The sequence below is a fragment of the Xiphophorus hellerii genome, chromosome 1 (genome assembly GCF_003331165.1).
Source record: "Xiphophorus hellerii strain 12219 chromosome 1, Xiphophorus_hellerii-4.1, whole genome shotgun sequence".
In the NCBI taxonomy this organism is placed as follows: Eukaryota; Metazoa; Chordata; class Actinopteri; order Cyprinodontiformes; family Poeciliidae; genus Xiphophorus; species Xiphophorus hellerii.
In genome coordinates, this window is record NC_045672.1 from 10,894,635 (window position 1) to 10,918,716 (window position 24,082).

The 24,082-nt window shown below is 39.7% G+C and overlaps 2 protein-coding genes across 2 annotated transcripts in view; one reads left to right on the top strand and one right to left on the bottom strand.

Moving 5' to 3' along the window:
- espn (espin) overlaps window positions 1-7,575 on the bottom strand; it is a 51,044-nt gene extending 43,469 nt beyond the window's left edge. Inside the window, 3 exon segments of the mRNA XM_032571351.1 lie at window positions 1,146-1,339; window positions 6,645-6,857; window positions 6,859-7,575. Coding sequence (XP_032427242.1) covers window positions 1,146-1,339; window positions 6,645-6,857; window positions 6,859-6,945 — 494 coding nt within the window. The 5' untranslated portion in view covers window positions 6,946-7,575.
- Window positions 7,576-19,152: 11,577 nt separating this feature from the next.
- On the top strand, window positions 19,153-20,484 carry hes2.1 (hes family bHLH transcription factor 2, tandem duplicate 1). The gene is given in 4 exon segments (XM_032568745.1): window positions 19,153-19,290; window positions 19,388-19,571; window positions 19,686-19,744; window positions 19,746-20,484. Coding segments are annotated over 4 exon segments (606 nt in total). The 5' UTR covers window positions 19,153-19,200; the 3' UTR covers window positions 20,019-20,484.
- Window positions 20,485-24,082: the final 3,598 nt, after the last annotated feature.

Sequence of the window (24,082 nt, forward strand, 5' to 3'; positions counted from 1 at the left end):
TTTCAATAAATATTTGAAAATGAACACATTGCATGTTCCATTTAAACATAGAAGCCTATAGTGGGAATGTACCAATCAACTGGCAAGCTTTCCTGTGATTGTTTCTTGCTCCGATTAATAAGTGTGTTGGATAATGGCTGAATGGATATATGGCAAACTCACAAACTGAGTTAAAACACCTCAGTTTGTGTTTCTTCCTTAAGAAGAAAAGTGCAGCTGGTCAAAGTTGATATCAGCATGCGAGGCCTTAAAGAAAACAGGAAATCGGTATTTGCCAGAAAATCCCTGATCATTGCAGCTCATGTTTCAAGCGCTAGATCTGGTCAGATGATTAAAAAAGCGAAAGACAACGAAGCAGCTCTGACCATTTGGCCATTGTTTGGCCAAGTAAAACGTCACCATTAGGCACCGTTTGTGCCCCAATAAACCAGTCAAATAGACAAACCTATACAACTTTTTATGTAAAACATAATATATACATTATTAACTAATATTAGCCAACCTGGCTAGTGAACTCTACTTGTAAGACTAGGCTTGAATCTTTCCTTTTTGGTAAAGGTTACAGTTAAATTGGCTTAGGCTATCCTGAGCTATCTATAGTTATGCTGCCAGAAGCTTAGAATGCTACTGGGGCACAATGACCACTTTTTCTCACTTTCTTCTGCTGCTGCTCTCCACTTTGCATTATTTGCTGTTGTTTCAACTGTTAACTTTTTGTTTTCTCTCAGTTTCTTTCCATAGACGCTGCATCTGGTCTGGAATTTGTCTTCCTGAAGGAAGGGCATCACTGAGATAACACTGCCATCAATTAATAGTTTTTCATCTCCTGCTATTAACTTTTTACCTTCATGAACATAGAAAATAATCCTTTATCTGTTCATCTGTTTCTTTTTGTGTATAGCTAAGCGTCACATTTTATTCAAAAAGCACATTTAGGTAAAAAGTGTGTAATTCTTTGGAGGGTTGCTGTATGTCGTACACACACTGGTATTGGCCGCTTAGTCCTGTAAACAAAGTCATTTGTAACCTCTGCTAAAAATATCTCTGAAATCCCTCACATTGCCCAGATTAAGTCACTACAGACGAGAGGAAATGGGTAACTTCAAGAGGAAGCATTTTAAACACTGTGAAGAGACAAGTCTTACTTTGGGCTGTGTCCCAGTAACAGTCGGAGAGAAGCCAGATCTCCCTTGGCAGCTGCATAATGAACAGGTAGGGCTCCTGTGTCGGTGGAGACCCCGGGGTCCACTTCACTGCTTTTCAGCAGCCATTCGGTGATCTCATGGTGACTGAAGCGACATGCAAGGTGGAGAACCGTGGCTCCAGAGCTGTCCTTGTCCTGCAAATCCAAACAGATGGAGAAACTGAAAAGGACATGTACTCACACAGTCTTCTTTTTTTGTTTTTTCATTCAAAACATAATCTGTTTGTGGAAGCCAGTAACATCTAGGTGATCAGGGCACATCTGTTAGAAAGACTGAAACCAGCTACCTGTGTAATGAAGAGAAACAAGGTATTTAAAAAAGGAACTAATATCTGAGTTGCTTTGCAGAAATGGTTCAGCCTCTGTCCTGTTCCAATTAAAATTCTTCCTGGTCTTGGATGGCTCTGACTCTGAATTTCTACATTGTTTGGCACAATTTTACTGTAACATGGCAGTAAACAGAGGAACCTTTTCACTCCAACAGAGCTGATTCACATACTCTGACTGTTGTGTTTTAATTGATGTGACACGTTGAATAGTCCCACATCCGATTTAAACCTGGTACTTAATTCTACATCGCTACCACTTGTGACTTGTGTGAATTCCTTCCACAGTGTATTATATATTTAACTAAATGGCATTTTAACTGTCTTTTTTCTGAGTTGAAAGGGATGTGCAGTGTCCTTCATATCTTCATGTGTTCTCTTTGTAAATACCGCCCTAAATACTGAAGCAACTTTGGGTCTTTGGAAATTAACTCTAAACTTCTGATAGGCATAAAAACGAGTGGTTTTCAGAAAGTATTTGTTCTTTTTACAGATCTAATCCGATTATATTTTTTGTCACATTTATATGTTTCTGGTCATCAAACACATTTAAATACCAGTCATCATAACATGATTAAACACAAAATGCAGTTTCATAATCACGATTTAATTTATTAAGTAAAAACAGCAATCCAAACCAACCGGCTCCTAAGTGAAAAGGTTTTAGTCCCATAACAATCAGTGAACCTTGGTAGCAACAACTGCCGTCAAGCACTTTAAATTACAAGCAATTAATGTTTTACATCACTGAGGAGTCCAACCATATTTGAGGATTTATAAATATGAATGGCCTGTTTAGTGTCACAATTCAACATCACAGTCAGATTTAAGCGCAGAGTTTGACTAGGTCACGCTAAAAACGTATTTCATTCTGAGCCATTCAGAGGATTTGCTGGTGTCCATTGGATTAATGTCCCACTGCATGACAAAAGTATAGACAAAAGGCCTCAGCTTAAAGTCACAAAGGGCTGGCCAGGCAGTGTCCTTCAGGATATTCTGAGTGACATCAGGATCAGAGCTCCACTGGCTACAGGATGATATTCAAATCAAATCATCCAAACCCAGTAAAGGGCAGTGGAAAAATAAACACATCAAAAAGGAAAACTAGAGCCAAAATATAGTAAGAGCATATAGTGAATGGAGGTTGCTAAGGAGTAGATCATTATTAAAGGATAGTACTGGACAGTGATACATACAAGATGTCAGAAAATATACTGTATCTTTATGAAAGATCAGTAATAATGAACAAAAAGAGGTAATCGGGATAAACTTACAAGAAAGTGTGATACCCAGTTCCAAATTTAGCTGCATATTTCCACGTAATTTCAAATTTTTCAGACAAATTTTCAGTGTGATGTTTCCTACAAGATGCTTAGAAAGAACACGTGATGAACATATGAATGGATTGGTCTTCTTGTCTAGATAATATCAGTGTTTTCAGTACACAGCCATCTATCTCATTGCACCCCAAGACTAAACGTTGACTCTTAACTTTTAGCTATTTCCATGTTACTTGGGATCTCTTATTTATTTCAGAACAATGCAAAGCAGTGCAGAATTTGCTTATACTTTTTACGTCACAATATTTATTAGACTCCTTGGAACCCAAGCTGGAGCTCTTTATTGACTGGGATTAATTTGTATGTACTGGAAACACATGCTGTAACTGAGTCAGCATGGGGTTTAATTCATCATGTGAGGGTTTAACCACTGTAGCTCCAAGCACCCTTCCATAGTTTACTAACTGAGCTAACATTCTGTTTTTGTGACCCTCATTATACACTGTCAGTGCTGTATAAGGGGTATTAGGAATGCAAATCAAACTTTGCATATCTCATTACCATGGTAACATCTGACTGTGTAACAAGGTAAGTTTCAATCAAAGAAGGATGGTCATATTTTAATGTGATTCTAGTCCTGAATGTATACAGTCAGTGCCACCTGAAAGTATTCAAACCCTAACCCTACTTCACATGTAGTTATGAAACAGACTTGTACTACAACTGATCTGAACATAGCTTTCAAACAGAGTTGGTTGAATGAATGATTTGAAAAAGATCACAGCAGTCTAACTTCCAACAGCTCACCATGCACATCAGAACAGAAACCAATCAATGAAGTTGAAGTACTGTAATTATCTGCAGATCTACCAGACCAGATCTACCTGCACAGTCCTTTTGGGGAAGAAATCAAGAGGATTGTGCAGCATTAAATGCTTTGAAAAGCACTGTGGTCGTCTCCACTACTAAAAAATATTTTAAAAAATTGGAGCCACCATTATCCTCTTGAGATCTGGCAGCTAAACAAAGTCAGGGAGGAGAGATGATTGAGGACCAAATGATCACTAATGTGAAGCTCTGTTGATCCCTTAATTAAGGCAATCAGAGAACCATAGTTAAACCATTGCTAATGGACTCCACCAATCTGTCCTTTATGGTAGAATGGCCAGATGGAAGCCAAAAAGGTACAGTCTAAACCATTTGATTTTCACCACAATGCACTTCAAAAATTGCCAGACAATGAACAACCAAGTTTTCTGATCCGATATGACCAAGATGAAACTTTTTTAAAAAGTGAACCCTAAAGGCTCAAACATACTCAGGTGTACTGAGTGTATTCTGCAGGCCACTCAGACCTCAGCATAGTGAAGTACATCCGAGTGCTAGAGTGCTAAAGTACCATGTGTATAGAAAACAAGGCCCTGCTCTAACCAGGATAACACAAGTCTCAACTATAGGAGCCATCTTTATCACCACTAGCTGGTGGTATTTCATTTTGTGTACAGATTATGGTAGATGCAGATATGGTGTTCTTTAAGGTCAAGTATAATTCTGTTCAGGTGTTACTAATGAGGAGAGGCAAACAGTGTTCTTAGTCTAGAGGCCTGGTGGATTGTCTTTGTTCTAAATGAAAATATCGAAATAAATGGACATCATAAAGGAAATAAATTATGATTATCAGTGGAAACAAAGATTGACACAGAGAACTTTAAGTGCATGTAAAAACAAAGCCTACTAAAAACAACAGCTACAAGCACTGTAAGACATATGACTTTAGTTGCAACACCACCTGTGAAGTACAGTATGTTGAACTGCTTGGTGTTTTTCTGTGGAAGCGGTCTGTACAGAGGGTTAGACGACGTCAGCAAACACAGCAAGGATTCTTCAAGAAAGCGTGCTCTAGAGTGATCTCAAACTCAGAGTAAGGTGAGCAATCATATTCTAACACAACTATGACCCAAATCCAACTGCCAGGACAACAAAGAGGTGGCTAAAGGAATGCGAATGTCCTTGAGTGTCCCAGCCAAAGCCCAGACTTAAATCCAGTCGAACATCTCTAGACAAACCTAAAAATGGCTGTTTACCAACACTACCCAATCAGCCTAACCGAGCTTGAAAGGATCTGCAGAGAGTAGAACAGAATACCGAGCTTGCAGACACAAACCCTAGCTAGAAGACTTTAAGTTGTAAAAAAAAAAAGATGCTAATTTCCTCATTAAACACAAAAATCTGGTTTTATTTAATTTGACTGCGCCAATTTATTCTTCTTCTAATGTCTTTTTTCTTTCATTTCTGGTAGCCACTCTTCTGTGTGCTTGACCAAAATTGCAACAATGCTGAAGAACTTTTATATAAACATTTGACAATGTTTGACACAATAAAACAATTTAAGCAACAAACCCAAGAACATTTTAAAAGTGAAAGTAGGCTGGTATCTAAAACAGTTCAGGGCTGCATAACTAGCTTTCCTGCAAATGACAACAGTACCCACATGGACTTCTATAGTCATATATTATGACCATCTGCCCAGTGAAAGGGCTCATATATGTTATATTAAACCTAGTGTCTTAGGTTGTTTGTGTGACCTTCAAAAGTCAGTGTGGCAAAGTAAACATCTTGTAAGATGATAGTACTCCACCAGTTACTGCATAATTCATCAGTGATTATTTACATTTTGCAAGAGCAAAGAAAAAAAGCATTGATGAAGTAATTTTTTATATTCAACAAACAACTGGTTGTTCAGAAGATCTCTCAACAGGCAAGCAGATAAATTGCATAGTTTAAGAATGTTGGGGCTTGCATGCCATAAGTAGTTTTTGTAGCAATAAATAGAAAATCTCATGTAAGCTACAAACCAGCACTAAGCACTCTAACACTTGAAACCAATGTCCTCAATCCATGGTTGTCAAACTATGGTGCAAGGATCACTAGTGGTACTTGAACTGTCTTTAGTGGTAATCACTATGGCATCAATTATTTTGTAAGATAAATTTGTTGTGATGTTTCGACAATAAGCTCCAACAGCCATAAAGACTAATTGCTCATGCTTGATTAGTCATGTTTCAAAATCAGTGCAGTGGGGAAAAAAATTCTCTGAATTCCCAGTATGAACTGAAGCGGACCACAGTGAACCAGGAGCAATCGCTGGTTGATTTTATGCTGTGGTCTATTTACTATTGAAACTTTAATTTGGGTGTGGGATTAAACCAATTTAAGCTGACTTCTAGTTCAAGTTAGAAAGTCAAAGGGGTTTGTTAACATATGTGCTTTGTGCCCAGGATAATTACTAATAGCAATTCAAGCTGATAATAGTGTGTTTCTCCATTAGCTGTACTTTTAAATCTTGGTTACACGTTTGCTTAAGGATATAAAATAGTGTGCAAAAGTTTTAATGGTATACAAATGAGAAAAATTGCAAATACACTGTTTTTACTGCTGCAATCACCAAGTCTTAGATGGAGGGTCAACATATTAGAGTATGAGGTCAGTTTTTGTTAGAAACCTCTGACATTCCCACTTGGACTCTGACGTCTAATCTGGCTATTCATTAACTCTTTTCAGCTTACAAAAATGTGGAAATGTTTTCTTCAGAGTAAAATTTTAAACCACATTGTTCAACCACGACTGTTGTTAACTTATTACAAAAAGTTTGAAAACAATCAACAATGGAACTGGATTGTAGAGCAACGTACCTCTGGAGCTGATGAGCTACTATTTTGACCTATTATATAAACATAATGTAGTCTTTTCGCGACTAAAGCAATAATAGTCTCCCATAGAGTTAACGCCAGGTCAGAATAAACATAACTGAGAGGTCTGGTTCAGGTTACTCACCTCCGGCCGACACCCCCCCTGGGTCAGCAGCCACTGTAAGCAGGCCAGATTGCCCGTGGCTGCCGCATCATGGGCCGGACTGGCCCCGTTGTTTGCCAGGCAGTTACCCTGCAGCCCTGCCTCCTCCACCAGAAAACGCAGGCAGGTCAGCTTCCCGGCCCGGGCTGCGTGGTGGACCGGCGAGGCCCCCAGAACATCCTTCACGTCCGCTGCTGAGAACCTTCGCTGCCAAGAGCGTTTTGAGCGTCTGCACGTCTCCCTGCCTGGCTGCCACCAGCGTCCTGTCGCCCTCCACCACCATGGCTGCAGCCGGCTGCGGGTTAGGCGGCTCCGTCCCTCGGCTGCCTGCTATGACACCCTCCCCCCCCCTGACTCAGTTCACCGGGCGGACAGGGTTAGCAGCGCTGCGTCCATAAAGCCTCTGAACATGTCAGTCACCGGGTTAATTCTGCGGACAAGCTCGGTTATTGCTCCATGGGTCTCTATAAAGCGACGATAAACAGCGGAATCCGTCCCAGAAATAAACAGATATCATCTTCTTTTACATACTGGATTTAAAAAACTCACTGCATCCTACGCTGTACGAACTAACCTCTGCTTTGCTGAATGAGTTATCCGCTTCAGCTCTGACAAGCCGGATTCTCCTGAACACCTGTTGCACAAGATCTTCTAAGTCCTATAAACTATTTATATTTTGTGTGTTTACTTTTTTCTATCTGGTTAATGTCTCCTATCATGTGGCTCGAAGAGTCCTATTGTTTTTGGGTTTTTTTCTTCCTTCGAGCAGATGGCGACATGGGACGGAGCGCATGATAAATAATCCAGCAGAGGGAGGACCGCTGAGCCTGTAACAAGTTGCTGCTCGCTGAAAATCGGCTCACAAATTAAAGGAGCAGAACGGAAAAGCTGCTGGAAGTTCAGCAATTCCCGGGCGGTTCAACGGAGGAAATGATGAACCACTGGGATGTGTGTCTAGCTTTAGCTAAATGCTGATTTAAGACCGGCGTGTTTTTTAAAGCATCCAGTGTCAAAAGCTCCATCAGCGTAAATTTTGCATTAAAATGTTAAACACACGTGATTTCCACATTGAAGATGTCCACCTGGTGGCTTTCTGTGGAACTAGTTTGAAGAAGGCTAATTATTATTATTATTTATTTATTTGTTTTACAATAACATCCATAAATAACATCCATTAAAAGCAATCAACTCACTGAAGTATTAAAAAGTTACCTGGATTTATTTTATTTATTATTAACAACATTGCTTCTGTCCTGTCTGTTCCAGATCACTACTTCATGTTGACTGATATAATATTTTCACATAAAATAGTTTAGCCAAATTCAGTTTTCTTTACTTTGTATTTTTCCACCCAAGACTCTCAGATTACAACTTTATAATTCTCCTGACCCTGTAAGATTTTTTTTCATTGGTTACTTTAGGCCACTTCAGGACTCTTACTGATGTGCACTATATCTTACCGATTTGACCTGAACTAAGAAATATAAAATTGACATTAACAGTATTTAACTTGCATATAGGTGTTATTCCATTGTTTTCAGTAAGTGAGTATTAGTGTAATTTGAGTTATAGTATCTTACAATTTTCCCCAGAATTTAAAATAACATGTTGTGAACCCATTATTGGAATATCAAAAGTAATTAACTGTGAAAAACCACCAACTCTGCAGTGGCAGACTATAGATGGGTTCAGAAATAATAAACTGTTACAAACCTTTACCAGCCAAATTATCTCATCATTGAATTCTGTTTTTGTCAAAGTAAATAAATACATATCAGTGATGTGCTTAGTGTTAAATTTATCAGCCAATACTTGGGTAACATTATAAGGCCAATGGGGGATACAGAGGAAGCCTAACTATTTAATTTGAAATAAGTTTCACTTTAGTAAACTATTTGTAAGTAATTGTAAACCAAAGCAAAACTATACATTGCAGAGGTAAGTACAAAAGCAGCAAATAATTGGTTTAAGGCATTTAAATTTCATCTATTTACAGTTACAATTTAACCCCCAACCAAGTTTCACGTTATGTTAAATATTCCATCATGTTTTTACAGTTATGTGGCTTTAAAATATGCACCAAATATACATGTATTTATTTTTTATGAATCAATCTTGGGACTCACTAGTATGTGCCCAAGTTTGAGCTGTAACGGAAGTAATTATAACTGTAGTACTTTTCCTCACCAAATGGTGGCAGGAGAGCTCCATAATCTGACACGCACCTGCAGCCTCTACCTGTAAAGGTGTTTGAGGGTCAAGTCATCATTTTAGCTTCTGTTAATTCCTGTCAACCGTTTCACACATGCCTCGCATATGAGGAAACTTAGAAACGGACAGTAGATGTGGTCTCTCACGGTGTTTCTCAGCTTTTGAGCTTCTGTGTTGTAAAAAGTAACCGTGAAAAATATCTGCTGCCCACAAGCGGATGAGAATCCAACCGATAGAAGCTGATGAAACACGGATGTAACATTTCAAAGACCAATAAACTGTTTTATGCGTTTAGCACAATGAATCTCTTGTGTTATAGCATTTTACTATAACAATTTTTGCTATTTGCGTTAATTGATGGAACCATGCAAGTGATTTTCGATTCGAGACTCCGACTTTCTTTTGAAAACCTGTCAAATATATCGGTTTACACACATTTCCTTTCTAATTAGAATAAAGGCAGTTTGCTCGCGTGAACGTCACTGAGTTGAGACTTTCTATTAAAAAGTGAAATCTGTAGAAAGTGTGCAAAATTAGACCCATTTTGCAAAACGTATATGAACAGTACTATTGGCCTCTTTTCGCTGATTACTGATAAACTGTTGTCAATATTTGAACCAACAGCAACCAAAAACAACATCTCATCTCTTCGTGTTGCCTCGGTGAGTGTCAGATTAGTCTGAATTTATTATTTTTTTTTTCCCCTCCCCGCCCAAACTGCTTCTGTGGGATGCGGCTGCTATCCGTGTGGGCGTGACGGGAGGATGGAGGAGAAGGTGGTGGCGGGTTTTTGGAGAGGCTCGTGCCTGGCGCGTGCCTCCTTATCCCATCTGTCGCGCAGCTCCAACTGTCACAGACACCGCGCGGCAATTTTGAAGGAACAGGGTGGAGGGAGGAAGGGGTGGGAATTCCCACTGAGAGGTCTGGTAGTTACAATTCCCCAGAGGAAGTGGATGATGAAGGACCTTTAACAGGCTTTAGCGGAGGCACCAGAATGAAATGAGCCGCATTTACACAATCTTCTGTGAATAACAGAACATTTAATAACAGCAACATTATGACGCGTTGGTTCAGACATCAGTACGGCGCTGCTCCCAACATATCAAATAAAAGCTAACTTTGCATACAGCTTCTATTCCTTGCATTAGGTTTCTGTATTTTTTTTAGAATATATGTGTATATATATTTTTTTGATCAGAAATAAAAGGCACAATTTGCACATACATTTTTGTGCCGATATGGATGCTGGGATTTATTCAGTTTTCCTCATATTCTTATTACGTTTGCTGTGTTTGTTTTAATGTAACTGTGAGCCAACGGCAGTTGAGCTTTTTATAGATACCCGTCTGTTTTGTTGCTCTGCACTGGAAATGTGTCCACTTAGGAACAAATAAAGTGTTAACATATTCTATTATTATGTATCTTTACCCGAAAAACATGCTTTCTCTCATTATAAATCTCAAACAATTGATTTTTAAAGTAAAGTCTAGAATCTTCCAGCGAGTTCAAAATACTTGTTTTTTTTCTCCACTGCATCGTATTACAGCACATTGTACATATTTGACAGTCAGAGTCTGTCTCCTAAAACAGAATAATATTGACTCAAGCATTAAGCTGCATGCGGTGCAGCTGCAGCATCTGATGGCTGCTGTAACATAGCGTTTAATCGAGTGTTGTTAATACTGCAGTCTTTTCCCAGCGGCCCTCAAAGAGCTTCCCACAAACTTTGAACCAGTCAAGAGCTAAATCCCTATTGAACTGGAAAAAAGGTGGTGGGTGAAGGGGCGTGGGGGAGTGCCAACGGTTTTTTCCCCCCGGCCACCATGAGCCTGGGAAAGCTGGGATATTTCTCGCACGCGTCAAACGCGCGACTGTTATTCAAATTTCACTCGCGTATTCAGGCGTGGGCCCCACGTCTATTGTACGCTTCGCATCTGCTGCTGCGCGGGAACATTCAAATCAGGACGCTCTCAGCTCAAGTTCGGGTCTCTTCGACGACCCACGTGGTTTCTGGTCGCGGCATAAAGACTTTGGAAACCGACTTATATTCAGCCGTTAGATACACAGCCATTTCAATTATTTTTGAAATCTTTACTATTTCAGAAGTTTAAAGCAGGCCTGCGACGTTTCATTATAGTACATAAACTAACACCTAATTTATTGCCTAATTGCCTAATTGATTTGATTTCATTTTGAATTTTATTTGAGCTGCCGGTCAAATTCACCTAGCGATAAAATTGTTTGAAAGACTGACAGTAAATCTCTCCTCCTCGCGCCTTGACCCGAACCTCAGCTGGTAGGCGCGTGCCGCGCAGTAATTGCTTTTGCATGGGTGAACTGGGACGCGTGCGTGCAGTCGTCCATCAGCGTCAGAGCAATAGGTTGTTATGATTTTATGTGCAACATGCATTGTTTTGGGTTCATGGTGTATAGTCCATGTAAATATATTACGAAGAAAGTAATAGTAAGTCACGACAACATCTTAGCTTGTGTTAGAGAATATGCAATATGTGTAAGCGTGAGGCCAACATTTAAGTATAATTGCATTTCATTTGTTTTGAAAAACCTAACCCTTCATGAAGCTGCAAGATTCTGACAGACGGAAATGAACAGCTTTTAATTTCCGCCCATTTATTCTAATAAATTGCTGTTTCTAATTCTAATAAATGGGCAGAACTCCATCACAACATAAATTCCCTCCAAAAAAGAAATCACGCCACACAAGACAAGTTTTATTGAGCAGAAAAAAGACACACAAAAGAGAAATATTCTTTATTCATGCATACATTTAAGATCCTTCCTTCCTTCCTTCCTTCCTTCCTTCCTTGGACTTGTATAACAGTTTTTTTCATTACATATTTCTGATTATTTTAACATAATTTGGAGCTGTTTGTCTTATCGACATGAGGACATTTGTTCAATTGGAGCCATATTAAACCGAATTTATGAGTTTTCATCCACACTCAAAACTCCGTCACATCTGACCTTAGTTGCCTTTTAAAAAAAATAATAATAATAATGAAATGAATAAAAAATGTATTGTAATAGCTCTAACGGGAGTTTTATAGCTAGATATGTTTTTCCTTAAATGTTCACAAACTTGTTGTAATAAACTTAAGTAAGAATTTTAGATTTTGTTGCAGATACGCAGTGAGTTAATATCTGGATAAAAAAAGAAAGAAGAAGAAGAAGAAGAAGTTTTTTTTTTTTTTTTCAATGATATTGAGCAAACATTGTATAGATCTTAGGACATTTACATGTCTAACACAGAGACCTCTTTTGTGTCCTTGAACTCACCCTTCAGAAACGATGCTTCTCAGACAGCGACTCGGTCATCCATGCTGCAGTGAGAATAACTATGGTCAGACTTTCTCACACCCAGACAGACCCACTAAGAGCGGGCAGACAGAAACAGGGCAAGTGGTATTTCTAAACCAACATCAACAGTTAAAATTAGGAACAACACCAAGACGATTTGTCAACATCAGAAAGCATGTTTTTTCAAAAAACAAAAAACAAAAAAAAAAACGTGTAAAATTGTAAATATAGGAAAACATGGAAATATAGTAAATATTCACTGAAAACCCCCGAGAAAAGCGTCTCTGTTTAATAAGTAAGGAAATGAAATGGTCGTTGAATCAGAATCAGAGATTGAATTGTTGTGCTAACATGTGCATGTAAAATTCAGCGGGCAGGCTGCAGCTTATATGTGTGGTTCAACATGTTATGATCGATGTTGGCACATAAAAAACCCAATATCGGTATTCAAAAAACAAGACATTCATCAAAACTTAAATGACCTCATATTATGCAACAGTAGTGAGTATGCCTTAAGTACGGAGAATTATAACAACTCAAATCACCAGCAATATGATGACACAAAGTTTGCACGCGATTAAATAGAATATTGCATTAAAGTTATATATAAACACATACCAGACGTGGCGCCGGCGCTGCTCAGCCGTCCGTGTCCTGCAGGTCGCAGTTGCATTCAGCGCCCTTTGCACACCACGAGAGTTCTGGGTCTCAGTGACAGGGACGCTGCTCTTTGTGGGCGGAGACTCCGTTTCAAACCACGCCCACTGCTGGGTTGAGCCTTTACGCAGAAACACACGACATGATCAGGTTTATTATTTTTCTTAGAAAATTAAAATAAATAAATGATGCCATTTTTTCTTTTGCTGACTGTTTCAAATCTGGCGGGTGGCTCTGGATCCATTGTGCGTCAGCTATGATAGCGATCATAACAAAAATGGTAGAAGTCTAATATTGCATAATTGAATTTTGTACATTGAAAAGCAACATCATTAACAATGTTGCTTTCATTTTATGCTTTCAATTATTTTAATGTTGCTCATCTAAAGGTTTAAGATTTCAAAAACACCTGTATATTTTTTACGTCGCTTTTTTTTTCTTCTTTTCACGCATGCTCCCGTTGATTTTCCCTCGGACAGCTCTTAACAGCCTCTGTGTCTCTGTGACTTAAAAAATAATGTAGCGGAGAGGAAAAAGCCATCTGCTGCCTTTGTTCACCCTGACTTGTGGTGTCCTCGTGTCTCCCTCATATTTCCCCTCAATTAGGACTTTAATGTTGAAAACTCCTCCTAAGAAACCGCTCTTCACCGCACCGGACTGCTCTTACCCCTAATATGAGACATAATTTAACAACAACAAAAAAAAAAACACAAAGAAGCACAGTCAGGAATTTCACAGTCAAAACCACAGTCAGGTGTGGAGCACCGTTTTCGCGCATCTTGCGCAACAGCATCAGCGGAGTGACCGACTGGCGTCTGGAGCGCGCTCTGAGGCGCAAGGATGTCGGGGATGGAAACAGCAGCTATTGGTAGAGAGGCCCATGCGACGCTGTGAGTTTACCTTCGGAGACTTTGAGGAGAAAAACAAAAAGACATAACAAATGTGCGTGACCAGATGTGAGCTTGGAGCTTGGCTTTTGGCTTGGTGAGGCTTCCTTGGCCATACAAATCCTGTCTGAGCCATCGAATACTGCGCAAAAAAAGTTCTCCGCCTCTACATATGGAAACGACGCTCAAGGAAGACGCTTTGCGCTGCAGACGGCTTCATCTTTTGAAATTGGAACAATGACAAAGGGTCCAGAGAGTGACAAAGCGTCTGGAAATTAGTTTAGATGTTCCAAATAAACTCCATCCTGTATTTTTTTTACTTTGTGTGTAAATTGGATAAGGAAATCTTCTCTTATACAATGAATGCTTGTATGACAGAATTTGGTCAGAAAAATATAATCTTCCACCAGCGAAAAGTTTTTAAATATACGTACTTTCATTGTATATTCATTGGTCTTCATTTCTATGAGATAGGTCTGGAATAACTCCAAATTACTGGACGCACTACCATTAGATTTATTTTTCGACATTTTACTAAAATGGCAACTACATCCATCTATTCTAAAATCCCAATTTATAAAGCACATTTAAAACAGTAAATTTGCCTAAATGCTGTACATTAAAAATTAAAAAAAATAAATAAAAAAAAAAAAAAAAACAGACACTTAAAAGACTCGAAAATAGAACACTGACGATATAAAACCCATGTCAACTCACAGCTGATCAAAAGCAACTGAAAACAGATGTTTTAAAACAGGAAGCAGGGATGCCGTGTCTCACAAAGGCACCTTAGTTCCAAAGTTTGAGCGCCATTTCAGAAGAGTCTCGATCTCCTTGATGTTTTATGAGACAAAGACGGAGCAAAGATTGAAAACAATCACATGTCACTGTCATATCAGAATATCACAAATATCAGGAGGGGGGCGGGGGGGGAAACTAACAGAAAAACTCTTAATTTCCGTCCATGTGGTGACAGAAGCGTTATGAAATTGAGGTTGGTTCAAGCGTCTGAAGCCCAAGAACAAGTTCCCTTCCAAAAATGCTTGTACCTGATAACGCCTTTTACTTTAGCTCACATGACAGTTAAACAACTCCCATGCTCTTTTAGTCTTTCACTTTTTGTTACTATTGAAGCTACAGGCTAAAAGAAACTAAAGAACATCCTGAAGAACACCAAGGACACAGAGGACATTCCAGGGATATAGTGTGAAAGACGTTTGAAACAGGATTAGTTTATAAAGCAGTGTCTCAAGGTCTGAAGATCGCACAAAGTGCAGTTCAGTTCATTGCCTGAAATGCAAAAAAAAAATGTCACAAAGGAAAGGATACACATGTCCCTGTATCTTCTGCCACCACATGAGCTGACAATAGACCAATGGATCTCAATGGATTTCTGTGGAGGAGCTGCAGGGAGCCACAAATCTAGGACTTTATGAAGGAAATTATTGTTGAAAAAAATGAAAGAAGTCTCATTTGTCAGGCATTCTGGTCAGTCAACACCAAAATTGTACAGTTTGCTATGAGCATAACACTTTGTTTGGGGGGGGAAAAACACAATAACCTTAGCATTTAATTCAGGTGTAGTGAATACATATCTGAAAAAAATGTAGAACTGAGGCCTCCAAGAACTGGCCCATATGTTAGTGGAAGATATTGATCTGGGAGGACGATGCTAAAATTGAACATTCTTTTCCTCCGAGGTCCAAAATGGCAGTTGTGAAGGAGAGTACATGAAACAACCTTACACTAAAAACAGTATCTCCAAAATAACCACAGTGGTGGCATTACAATGCTGAGGGGTTCATTTTCTTAGCAAGAACAGGGAAGCTGTGAAAGACTTCAATGGCCTAGTCAAAGCTCACACTTAAATGTAATTGAGAATCTGTAGCCAGACTTTAAAATTGTGGTTCACGGACATTCTTAATCCAATCCAAACCAATTTGACCTTTCTCGTAGAGAAAATTAGCAAAAGAAATTCACCCTTTAGATGTGAAAAGCTGAATGAGACACTATTCAAAACGACGGTATTTTGATTGATTGTTGGTTATTTGGTATTTGGTTTTGTATGTTGAGTCTCATACAAAAATAATTTGACAGCAACATCAGAGCTGAGCCTCCCTTTTCATTTCTTGAGAATGTTTCGCTCTTTATATAATAGGTTGGTCCACTTATGAGCAATTAATATTGACTTTGATTTATTAAGAATCTTTTGAATGCCGTCTGCTTGATGCAATTGAGAAAATAAAAAAGCTTTTTGCCTTGAAAATACTGTCAAACGTCAGCACCATGGAAGATGGTCAACAAAAGAAACAAAAACATTGAAGAAAATACTCTGCACGTTGAAGTTCCTCTTATCAAATTTTAGTCCAGTCCCGTTTACCGTTTCCGAATGCAGATGTACTCCACTCTTCTCAGAGTTTCTTCTTATGCAAAGTAAGAAACGCGTGTCATTTTCCTTCAACTTTACTTTAATTATGTATTTTCTGATGGTAGCACAAAAAAAAACCCATACACTGTAATTTGTGGCTACCACATGACAAAATGTGAAAATAGGTAAGTTGTATGTTTGACAGAGCACAAACTCATAATCTGACTATAATTTAAAATACTTTGAACAATTGTTCGCATTAAGATAAATTCATATTGGCAAAAATCACCTCCTAGTTGTTTTTCCTTGAGTATCTTTTGAGGCAAAAGTAAAGCTTTCCTGTTCATTCTATCGACATTACCAAACTTCACATTCATTTGTAACCTTTTGCAGACTCCATTATGTTACTCACACTCTCCTTTATGTATATTATATTATTTCCTTTATCTTATCTTACGCCGTCATCATAACTGTGGAGGTCCTTCTTATTCTTTTTCAGCAAGTATACATTGAAAGTTAATTTCCTACTTTCACCCCTTATCCAACTTTTCAGTCCCGAGCTAAATTCAGACGCAAATGTTTCCCAGACGCTTCAGCGCCATGTGGAGGGTGGTGGTGGTGGTGGCGTAGATGTTGGCGTGGGAAGCCAGATGTTTTTCAGGTTAAAAAACTAAAAGTCTGGAACCTTCTGCGTGGCTCTGCTGGGAGACCGTCCGCGTCATCCCGGAGCCCATAGACGCTTGTGGTCGTCACGCCTCAGTGGCGCTGCGGCTCGTGTCCGTCTCATGCCGAACTCACACAATCTAAACGTACCAAACTGAAGGGCAGGACTTTGAATGTTCTGTTGCCGAGAACTGCTGTTTCTTTGAACATTTTTTGATCCACGGTCCAACCCTGAAAACGAAGTAGGCCTAATAATTGATGTAATAATTAATGTTTCATTTGTGATAATACAGTCTGACCAACAGTGTTTTTGAGCTCCTTATTTTCCTGATTGAAAGCTAAAAGTAAAATGCACATTGGATTAAATTAATTCTGAAAGAAATTCTAGATATCGCTCTCCGTATTTCCAGATTAACTGATTCCACATGTTTTCTGTCCGTACTTCAACAAAGGATCACTTCGCTCCAGGCTTGCGCAGATGGATACCGACGCTGAAACCAAGACAAAAAAGGTTCCAACCGATGCCCCTCTTCCACGTTTTTTTTTTTTTTTGGGTCTTATCTGAAAGGACCAGTTCCCAAGCAGACAGGAGAAGATGGCAGTTATTTGGGGGCCCCATGGGGCAGGGCGCGTGCAAAACCCCCTATCTGTAAGGGCGTGACAAAGACCAGCATCATCTTTACCTCTATAATGACATTTTTGAGCATAACAACGATTTGATGTCGAATCGCTTATGGACACATATTCAAGCACTGTTTCACTGTTAAAGACTGTTGGCTTAATTTAGTAGGCGAATGTTGCGCGTAAAAATGTAATTTGCTCCATTTGAAGATTAGATTACGCATAAAATTATGAAGATTTTTTTAAATTTTGTTTTGTGAAATTGTAGCCGCAGACACTAGATCACGGTTTCTTGTAAATATATGACCTTAGCAGTAAAATAATCGAGGCACAATAGCGCATTTGTTACTGTGGCGCACGGAGCCGGAGTCTGGATGCTGACGGCGGGAACATGCATCAGGGGAGCGGTGGAGCGGAGGCAGACATGGGGAAGAGGGAGGGAGAGAGAGGGTCTGTGGTTTGGGAGGGTGGGGGATGTCATGAGGGGAAGGTTCCCATCTGTTGCGCCCATCGTGGCGCGTGCCGAACGCGTGAATCCCACCGTCAGCTCCGAGTCTGCGTCACCAAAATCAAAGATTAAATTAAACTCATTAAATCTTTCAGGAAAAACAAAAAAGTTGCGTCGTCTGAAATATTGAGAATTTTATTGAGGATTTGGGCTCTTATTGCGCGTTTATATGTTTTACGGAACATATTTATGAAGAGATGCTTTGTAAGTCTCCCAAATTTAAATACTCACCTTTAACCACTGCACCAATAACTGTGTTATCTACATATTTTTTTATATATATAATATGAAGATTTTATATTTTATATATCGTCTCCTTTTCAACATACACATCCGTGAAAGTGCAAATCTCTGTCCGTTTTAACTCCATCCCGTTGATAATTGATCAGGCTCTTCTGGGGGCCCATAAGCAGATGTTAATCCATACATGGCGTGGCTTGGGTATCTGGTTCCCTTTTTGTTGTTGTTGTTGTTGTTGAATAGATTAATCTCGTCACTTTAGATTCACATTTGGCATTGCGTGTTTTGTTGTGGCGGGACGTAAACTGACTCTATAAGCACATAGTATCTCAAGGACATTGACGCTTTTATCGTTTTAATCTAACTTTTTAATGATAAGCATCCAATAAGGTAGCTTTCTGCTTTCAAAAGGATACAGTTTAACTGGTTCATTCATGAACTACGAGGTAAAATGAAATATCAGCCTATATAGATAATTGTTACTTAAGTCCCAATTTTATTAACAAAAGGCGTGGGAAAGAAAGCACATTTTCTTTCAAATTAATAAACTGAGTTTTTAGACCTTGAAAGCCAGAAGCATTTCGGTTACAGGGCTCATGTGCAATTTGATCTCGGTTGGACGATAGAGCTTTGAATTCAAACAAATACACACACACACACACACACACACACACACACACACACACACACACACACACACACACCCCCACACCCCCCCCCCCCCCCCACACACACACACACACACACACACACACACACACACACACAATAAAAACAAGAGAGCGAAACATGTGTAACGAAACTCTGCATACCAGTGTACAAACGCGGGTCCCCAACGGGGACCAGATGGTCAGACAGCAACTCTGCTCATTTCCCCCAAAGGCATGGACTCCCCCCCGGCCTCCTCCAAAAACACTCCCACCCCTCAAGCACAATAGCTTGCGTTCCCTCCCCTCTGACGCCCCGGAGCCACATAAATAGGAGGCTCTCCAGCACTCTGTCACACTCGAGCTCAGCTCCTCCAGGAGAAAGTACAAACAAGCACAACTGCTACAAGCGAACGAAATGAGTCCGAGCATCTCCGCCGAGGCTGGCCAGCCTCTTCCTGCGCGCTCCACTGTGGCCCAGAGAAAACAGGCCCACGAACTCAGAAAGGTAAGAAAACGAGAGATTCCGAACAAGCAGTGAGCACTCGGAAAATGAGATGAACGAAAGAGCTGTGAAATTTACAATCATTGTTATTCCTTACCAGACTTTGAAGCCCTTGCTGGAGAAAAGAAGACGCGCTCGCATCAATGACAGCCTCAGTCACTTGAAGAGCCTGATTTTGCCTCTTGTTGGCAAAGACAACGCGCGTTACTCCAAGCTTGAGAAGGCTGATATTCTGGAGATGACCGTGCGCTTCCTCAGAGATCTTCCTTCCTCTCCGGTCAAAGGTGAGCGCGATAACCCACTAAGAGGCTCTATTCCACTGACCTCTTTTTTTCTCTCGGAATATTCTTCTTGGTGAAAGCGGCCCACTAATCATATCTCCAATCTTCTCCCTCCAGACTCTGCAGACAGTTACAGAGAGGGTTACAAAGCCTGTCTCCAGCGGGTCTCCGCTCTGCCTGCCCAAATCCAGCCTGGACCAGGACGCGTGCCGGCGCGTGAACGACTTCATCCAGGAGACCATGTCCAGCACAGTCACACCGACCTGCCTGAACTGCTGCGCCCAGAGCTCCAGGACTCTCCCTCAGATCCAACACAGACTCTTGAGCCTCAAGTCCAGCTTCAGCTCCAGACTTGAGAGCCAGTCCCGGAGCGACCTGGGAGCCGAGGCCCCCATCCGAGCGCAGGCCCTCCAGCAGCCGGTCAGCGCTGTCATGTGGAGGCCTTGGTAGAATCTATTGGGCATTTATCCCATCTTTGTCAAATTATTTTTGCCTGTTCTTATGTTTATTGTACGCATTCCGTCGTTCTAGCACTGAATAATCGATGAAACTGCTGTGCATATGTAATGCGCTAATTTTGCTTTTGACTCGTGTCGGCGTTGACTGCCTGAAGGTCATGAAGCACAGATCGCAAACAAACTGAAGTCTATGAACGTTTTAGAAAGCAATCCTCGTTGGGGTTTCAAAAAAGACGGGTGGTAGACAACACATTTGTAAAACCCCAGGGGTTATTTATTTTGGAGGGTTGCACTGTGGACTTGAAGCTATTTTGGTCTGTGCAACGGAACAGTCTGTAAACACTATGTGTTCAATATAAGTATTAATTTCCCATTTGTGACATATAGAAACACTTGTTTCCTGACATTTGTGATGTTGTTTTATGTAAGATGTGGAATAAAAGTACGCTAAACACAAATGACTGTCTTGCTTTTTTTTGTTGTTGTTGCTTGCATTAGCTCAGATGTGTCATTAACCTTAATGAGAAGATTTAAGAGGGGGGAAGAGGGGAGGAAGAAAAAAGGCGCGCAATCGCAGAAAACCAGAGATCAGAAAGAGCAAGCTGGTGCTGATGAGCAGCTGGCCTATTGTTGCTGATGGAATAGGCGCCTCTCTGGTTTCCGCCAAAACTGTGGAGAAGATGCGTGTGAAGGGAGCCACCCGGAGAACAGGAGCGATTCCAACTTAGGAAACACAAGCAGCCATTGTACGTCTCAATCCTCTTTGTTTTAGTAGCCCTTCATTAAAATTAATTCCAGCTTTAAAGCCAAATATAAATGTCAGGGACCTCTCCACAAGTAAGAGGAAATCTAATGGTTTTAATTTAACATGAGTTAAGTTCAGAAAACAACTCAGCCAATATTATATTGTATATGAACTATTTATTTCCATATACGGTCTAAATTAAGACACAAGTGCACGTCCACTGCAAAAATGATTTTCTACGAGTAATGTAGACAAACAAAAGGTGTGTCCAAACAAAAAGTTTGGACACACCTTCTCATTGAATTCAATTAGAAAGTGTGTCCAAACTTTTGGTCTGTACTGTATATTGTGTGTCTTTAATTTCACTAAAGATGGGAACGCTGTAAATTCATTACCGCATTTTTTTAATTATAAAAAAACAAACAAAAACGTGATGAGGACTTTAATATTGAGATCTTCTAAAAGATAATCATGGTTATTTTTAAAATAAAAAAAAACTTTTCACATTTTGTCACATTACAACAAGCTGAAATAAATTTTATTGCTATTGGTATTTTATTGGGTTGGTAATAGGAGATTAAAGTGGATATTTTTTCCCCTCACAAATAAATTTTTTTTTAATGTTGCAATAGTAAACTTCAAACTTTCAAACCCGAACTGAGCAGGCTACTTCCCATCTTGGGAAAATGGTTTAAAACTCGTTCATCCCAAACACAGAGCCATGTTTGGGATGGCTCTTGGTAAACCTTGGTAAAACATTGTTTGTCCTTTCTCTGACATCAATGTCCACAACCCATCAAAAAATCCTCTGCACTCTGCTGCTACCACCTGCATTTGTATTTAGTCTCCTTCACAAATAATGTGCCATGCTTTGAACGCCTCACTGTTCAATCCATCGGCAGCTGAAGAGTATGACCCAACCGAAGAGGAACATTAGCTAATCAGTCAAAAGATCTAAAGTAGCACTGGAGGAGCTGCACAAATTCACAGTTTAAATTTACATAGGAAAATCTGTCTAGAAGGCAGCTTAGTTGTGCTCCACATCCTGTTCTTTGGCAAATAGGCATTGTTGAAAGAAATCCATATGCAATGTTTATGCTTAAATGTTGCAACATTTTGACCACACAGCTTGGTATGCATGCAAACCCATCCATCCATTTTCTGTACACCCTTGTCCCTTAGAGGGGTCAGGAGGGGTGCTGGTGCCTATCTCCAGCTAACGTTCCTGGAAAGAGGCAGGGTTCACCCTGGACAGGTCACCAGTCGGTCGCAGGGCAACACAGAAACAGACAGGACAAACAACCATGCACACCTAGGGAGAATTTAGAGAGACCAATTAGCCTAACTGTCATGTTTTTGGACTGTGGGAGGAAGCCGGAGTGCCCGGAGAGAATCCACGCATGCACAGGGAGAACATGCAAACTCCATGCAGAAAGACCCCGGGCCGGGAATCGAACCCAGGACCTTCTTGCTGCAAGGCAACAGCTGCTACTAACTGCGCCACTGTGCATGCAAACCTTGTGGTATAAATTTACATGTCACTCTGAAAACACTGTCGCCTCTGTAAGAAATGATAAGGGAAGTGTCATGCTGTGGTTACTCTTTACTTCAGCAGGGACAGGGAAGCTGTTCAGTTTCTGGTAAGGTGGATGGCAATAAATCTGCAAGCCTGCAGAAAACCTGTTAGAGGCTGCAAAAGACTTGAGTCTGGGCTGGAGGTTCAGCCTCCAGCAAGACAACAACCCTAAGCATTCAACAAAATCTACAATGGTTATATGACCCAATGTTAACACCTGAGGTGGCCTTATCTGTCACTCGGCCAAGGTTTGTGTCCTTTTTTACAGCCTATGCTGCCACAGCCCTGTAACAGAATAAGAAATGGTCTGATGAAAGATTTTGTTAATTAAGCCTCCTTTTTTGAAGATCCGCTGCACAATCCTTTTATTTCCAAGCTTTTAACTAGAGTTTGTTAAAAGGTTGTCTTTTATGAGCTTGGTTGTCTTTTATGAGCCTTTATCAGCTTGAAATACACTGATATATTTTCTACATAACATAAGACAAAAATACAAACTTCTCAAAGTTTGTATTTTGAATGTAGAAAATTTTGGATGTAGAAAGATTTTTTTGTTCCAGATTCAGACTGAGTGAATCTTCGTACTGAGCCATTTTGTTCTACAAGAAAAATGACTTACTTCAACAGATTGAACAAAACAACGGCTTACATTTCTGGTTTCTGTTGTGGAACTGGTCCAACCAGTGTCCCAGCTTGAATTTGGCGGAGCTAAAGATTAGGGTGATGGCATGGAGACCATTCAACCTCAAAGACCTGGACTTCCTTACCAAAGTCCTCGGGATACCAGTGGAAACGTTCAAAAAGCTGCGCTGCTGTAAGCGGCAATCAAGAATTTTTCACAGCTTATTGAAAGACAATTGTCAAAATGAAGAATTTTAAGCCAATTTCATTGAAAAGAGATTTAAAAATAAAAAATAATATTCCTCTTACATTATTTTCTTGTCTTTCAAGTGTTTGTTTTCTTATCGGAAACAAACATTGTGGTTGAATGAAAATTATCCCAGACTAATCCAGCCACACTAGACTGGGTCTAGTGGAGGAGTTAACAAATATGAAAAAACACATATTTTTTATTAAAGTCATATGAAACTACTTAGCATTTTTTGAGAAAGTCTGGATTGCTTCATGTATATTTTGCAAGTTGTCTATGACTGTTGCTCATAGGGAGAGATCTTTCAGTAATCTAAATGTGATTAAAAAAAATTAAGCAACCTATTTGCATACTGTATGCAGATTGTTGCATGTAAAATTCACGAGCAGTAAATATTGTGCTAGTATCAGTATTGGACCAAAGAAAGCAAGGCAAGCCTTTAAAATTGTGACGCTTTTGATGGTCAGGTAGACTCAAGAAATTGTAACAGACCAAGATTCCTGGCGGCTTCCCTGGATAGAAGCGACAGTAGGTCAATATAACAACGTAAAATATATTTTCGTACACAAACACAAAACTGCAATACAATGTATTTTAAATAGTATGCTTCTGAATGCTAAAATCTCATTAGGGACTAAAATCTCACTTTGTAAAAATGAAATATCAAATACTTTTTGTATCATTTTTTAATATCTAATATGATTTTTTATTATAAGCTTGCTTGCTGACTTATAAAGCTTATCTTTCATATAAAATAATTACATAACTGTAAGTAGGCAAGTTGTATTTTGCAGTTGAGCTTTAGCTTTTCCAACTAAAGAAGAAGTTTTTATATTTGACGCCTATGTATAAATACATATTTGGTAG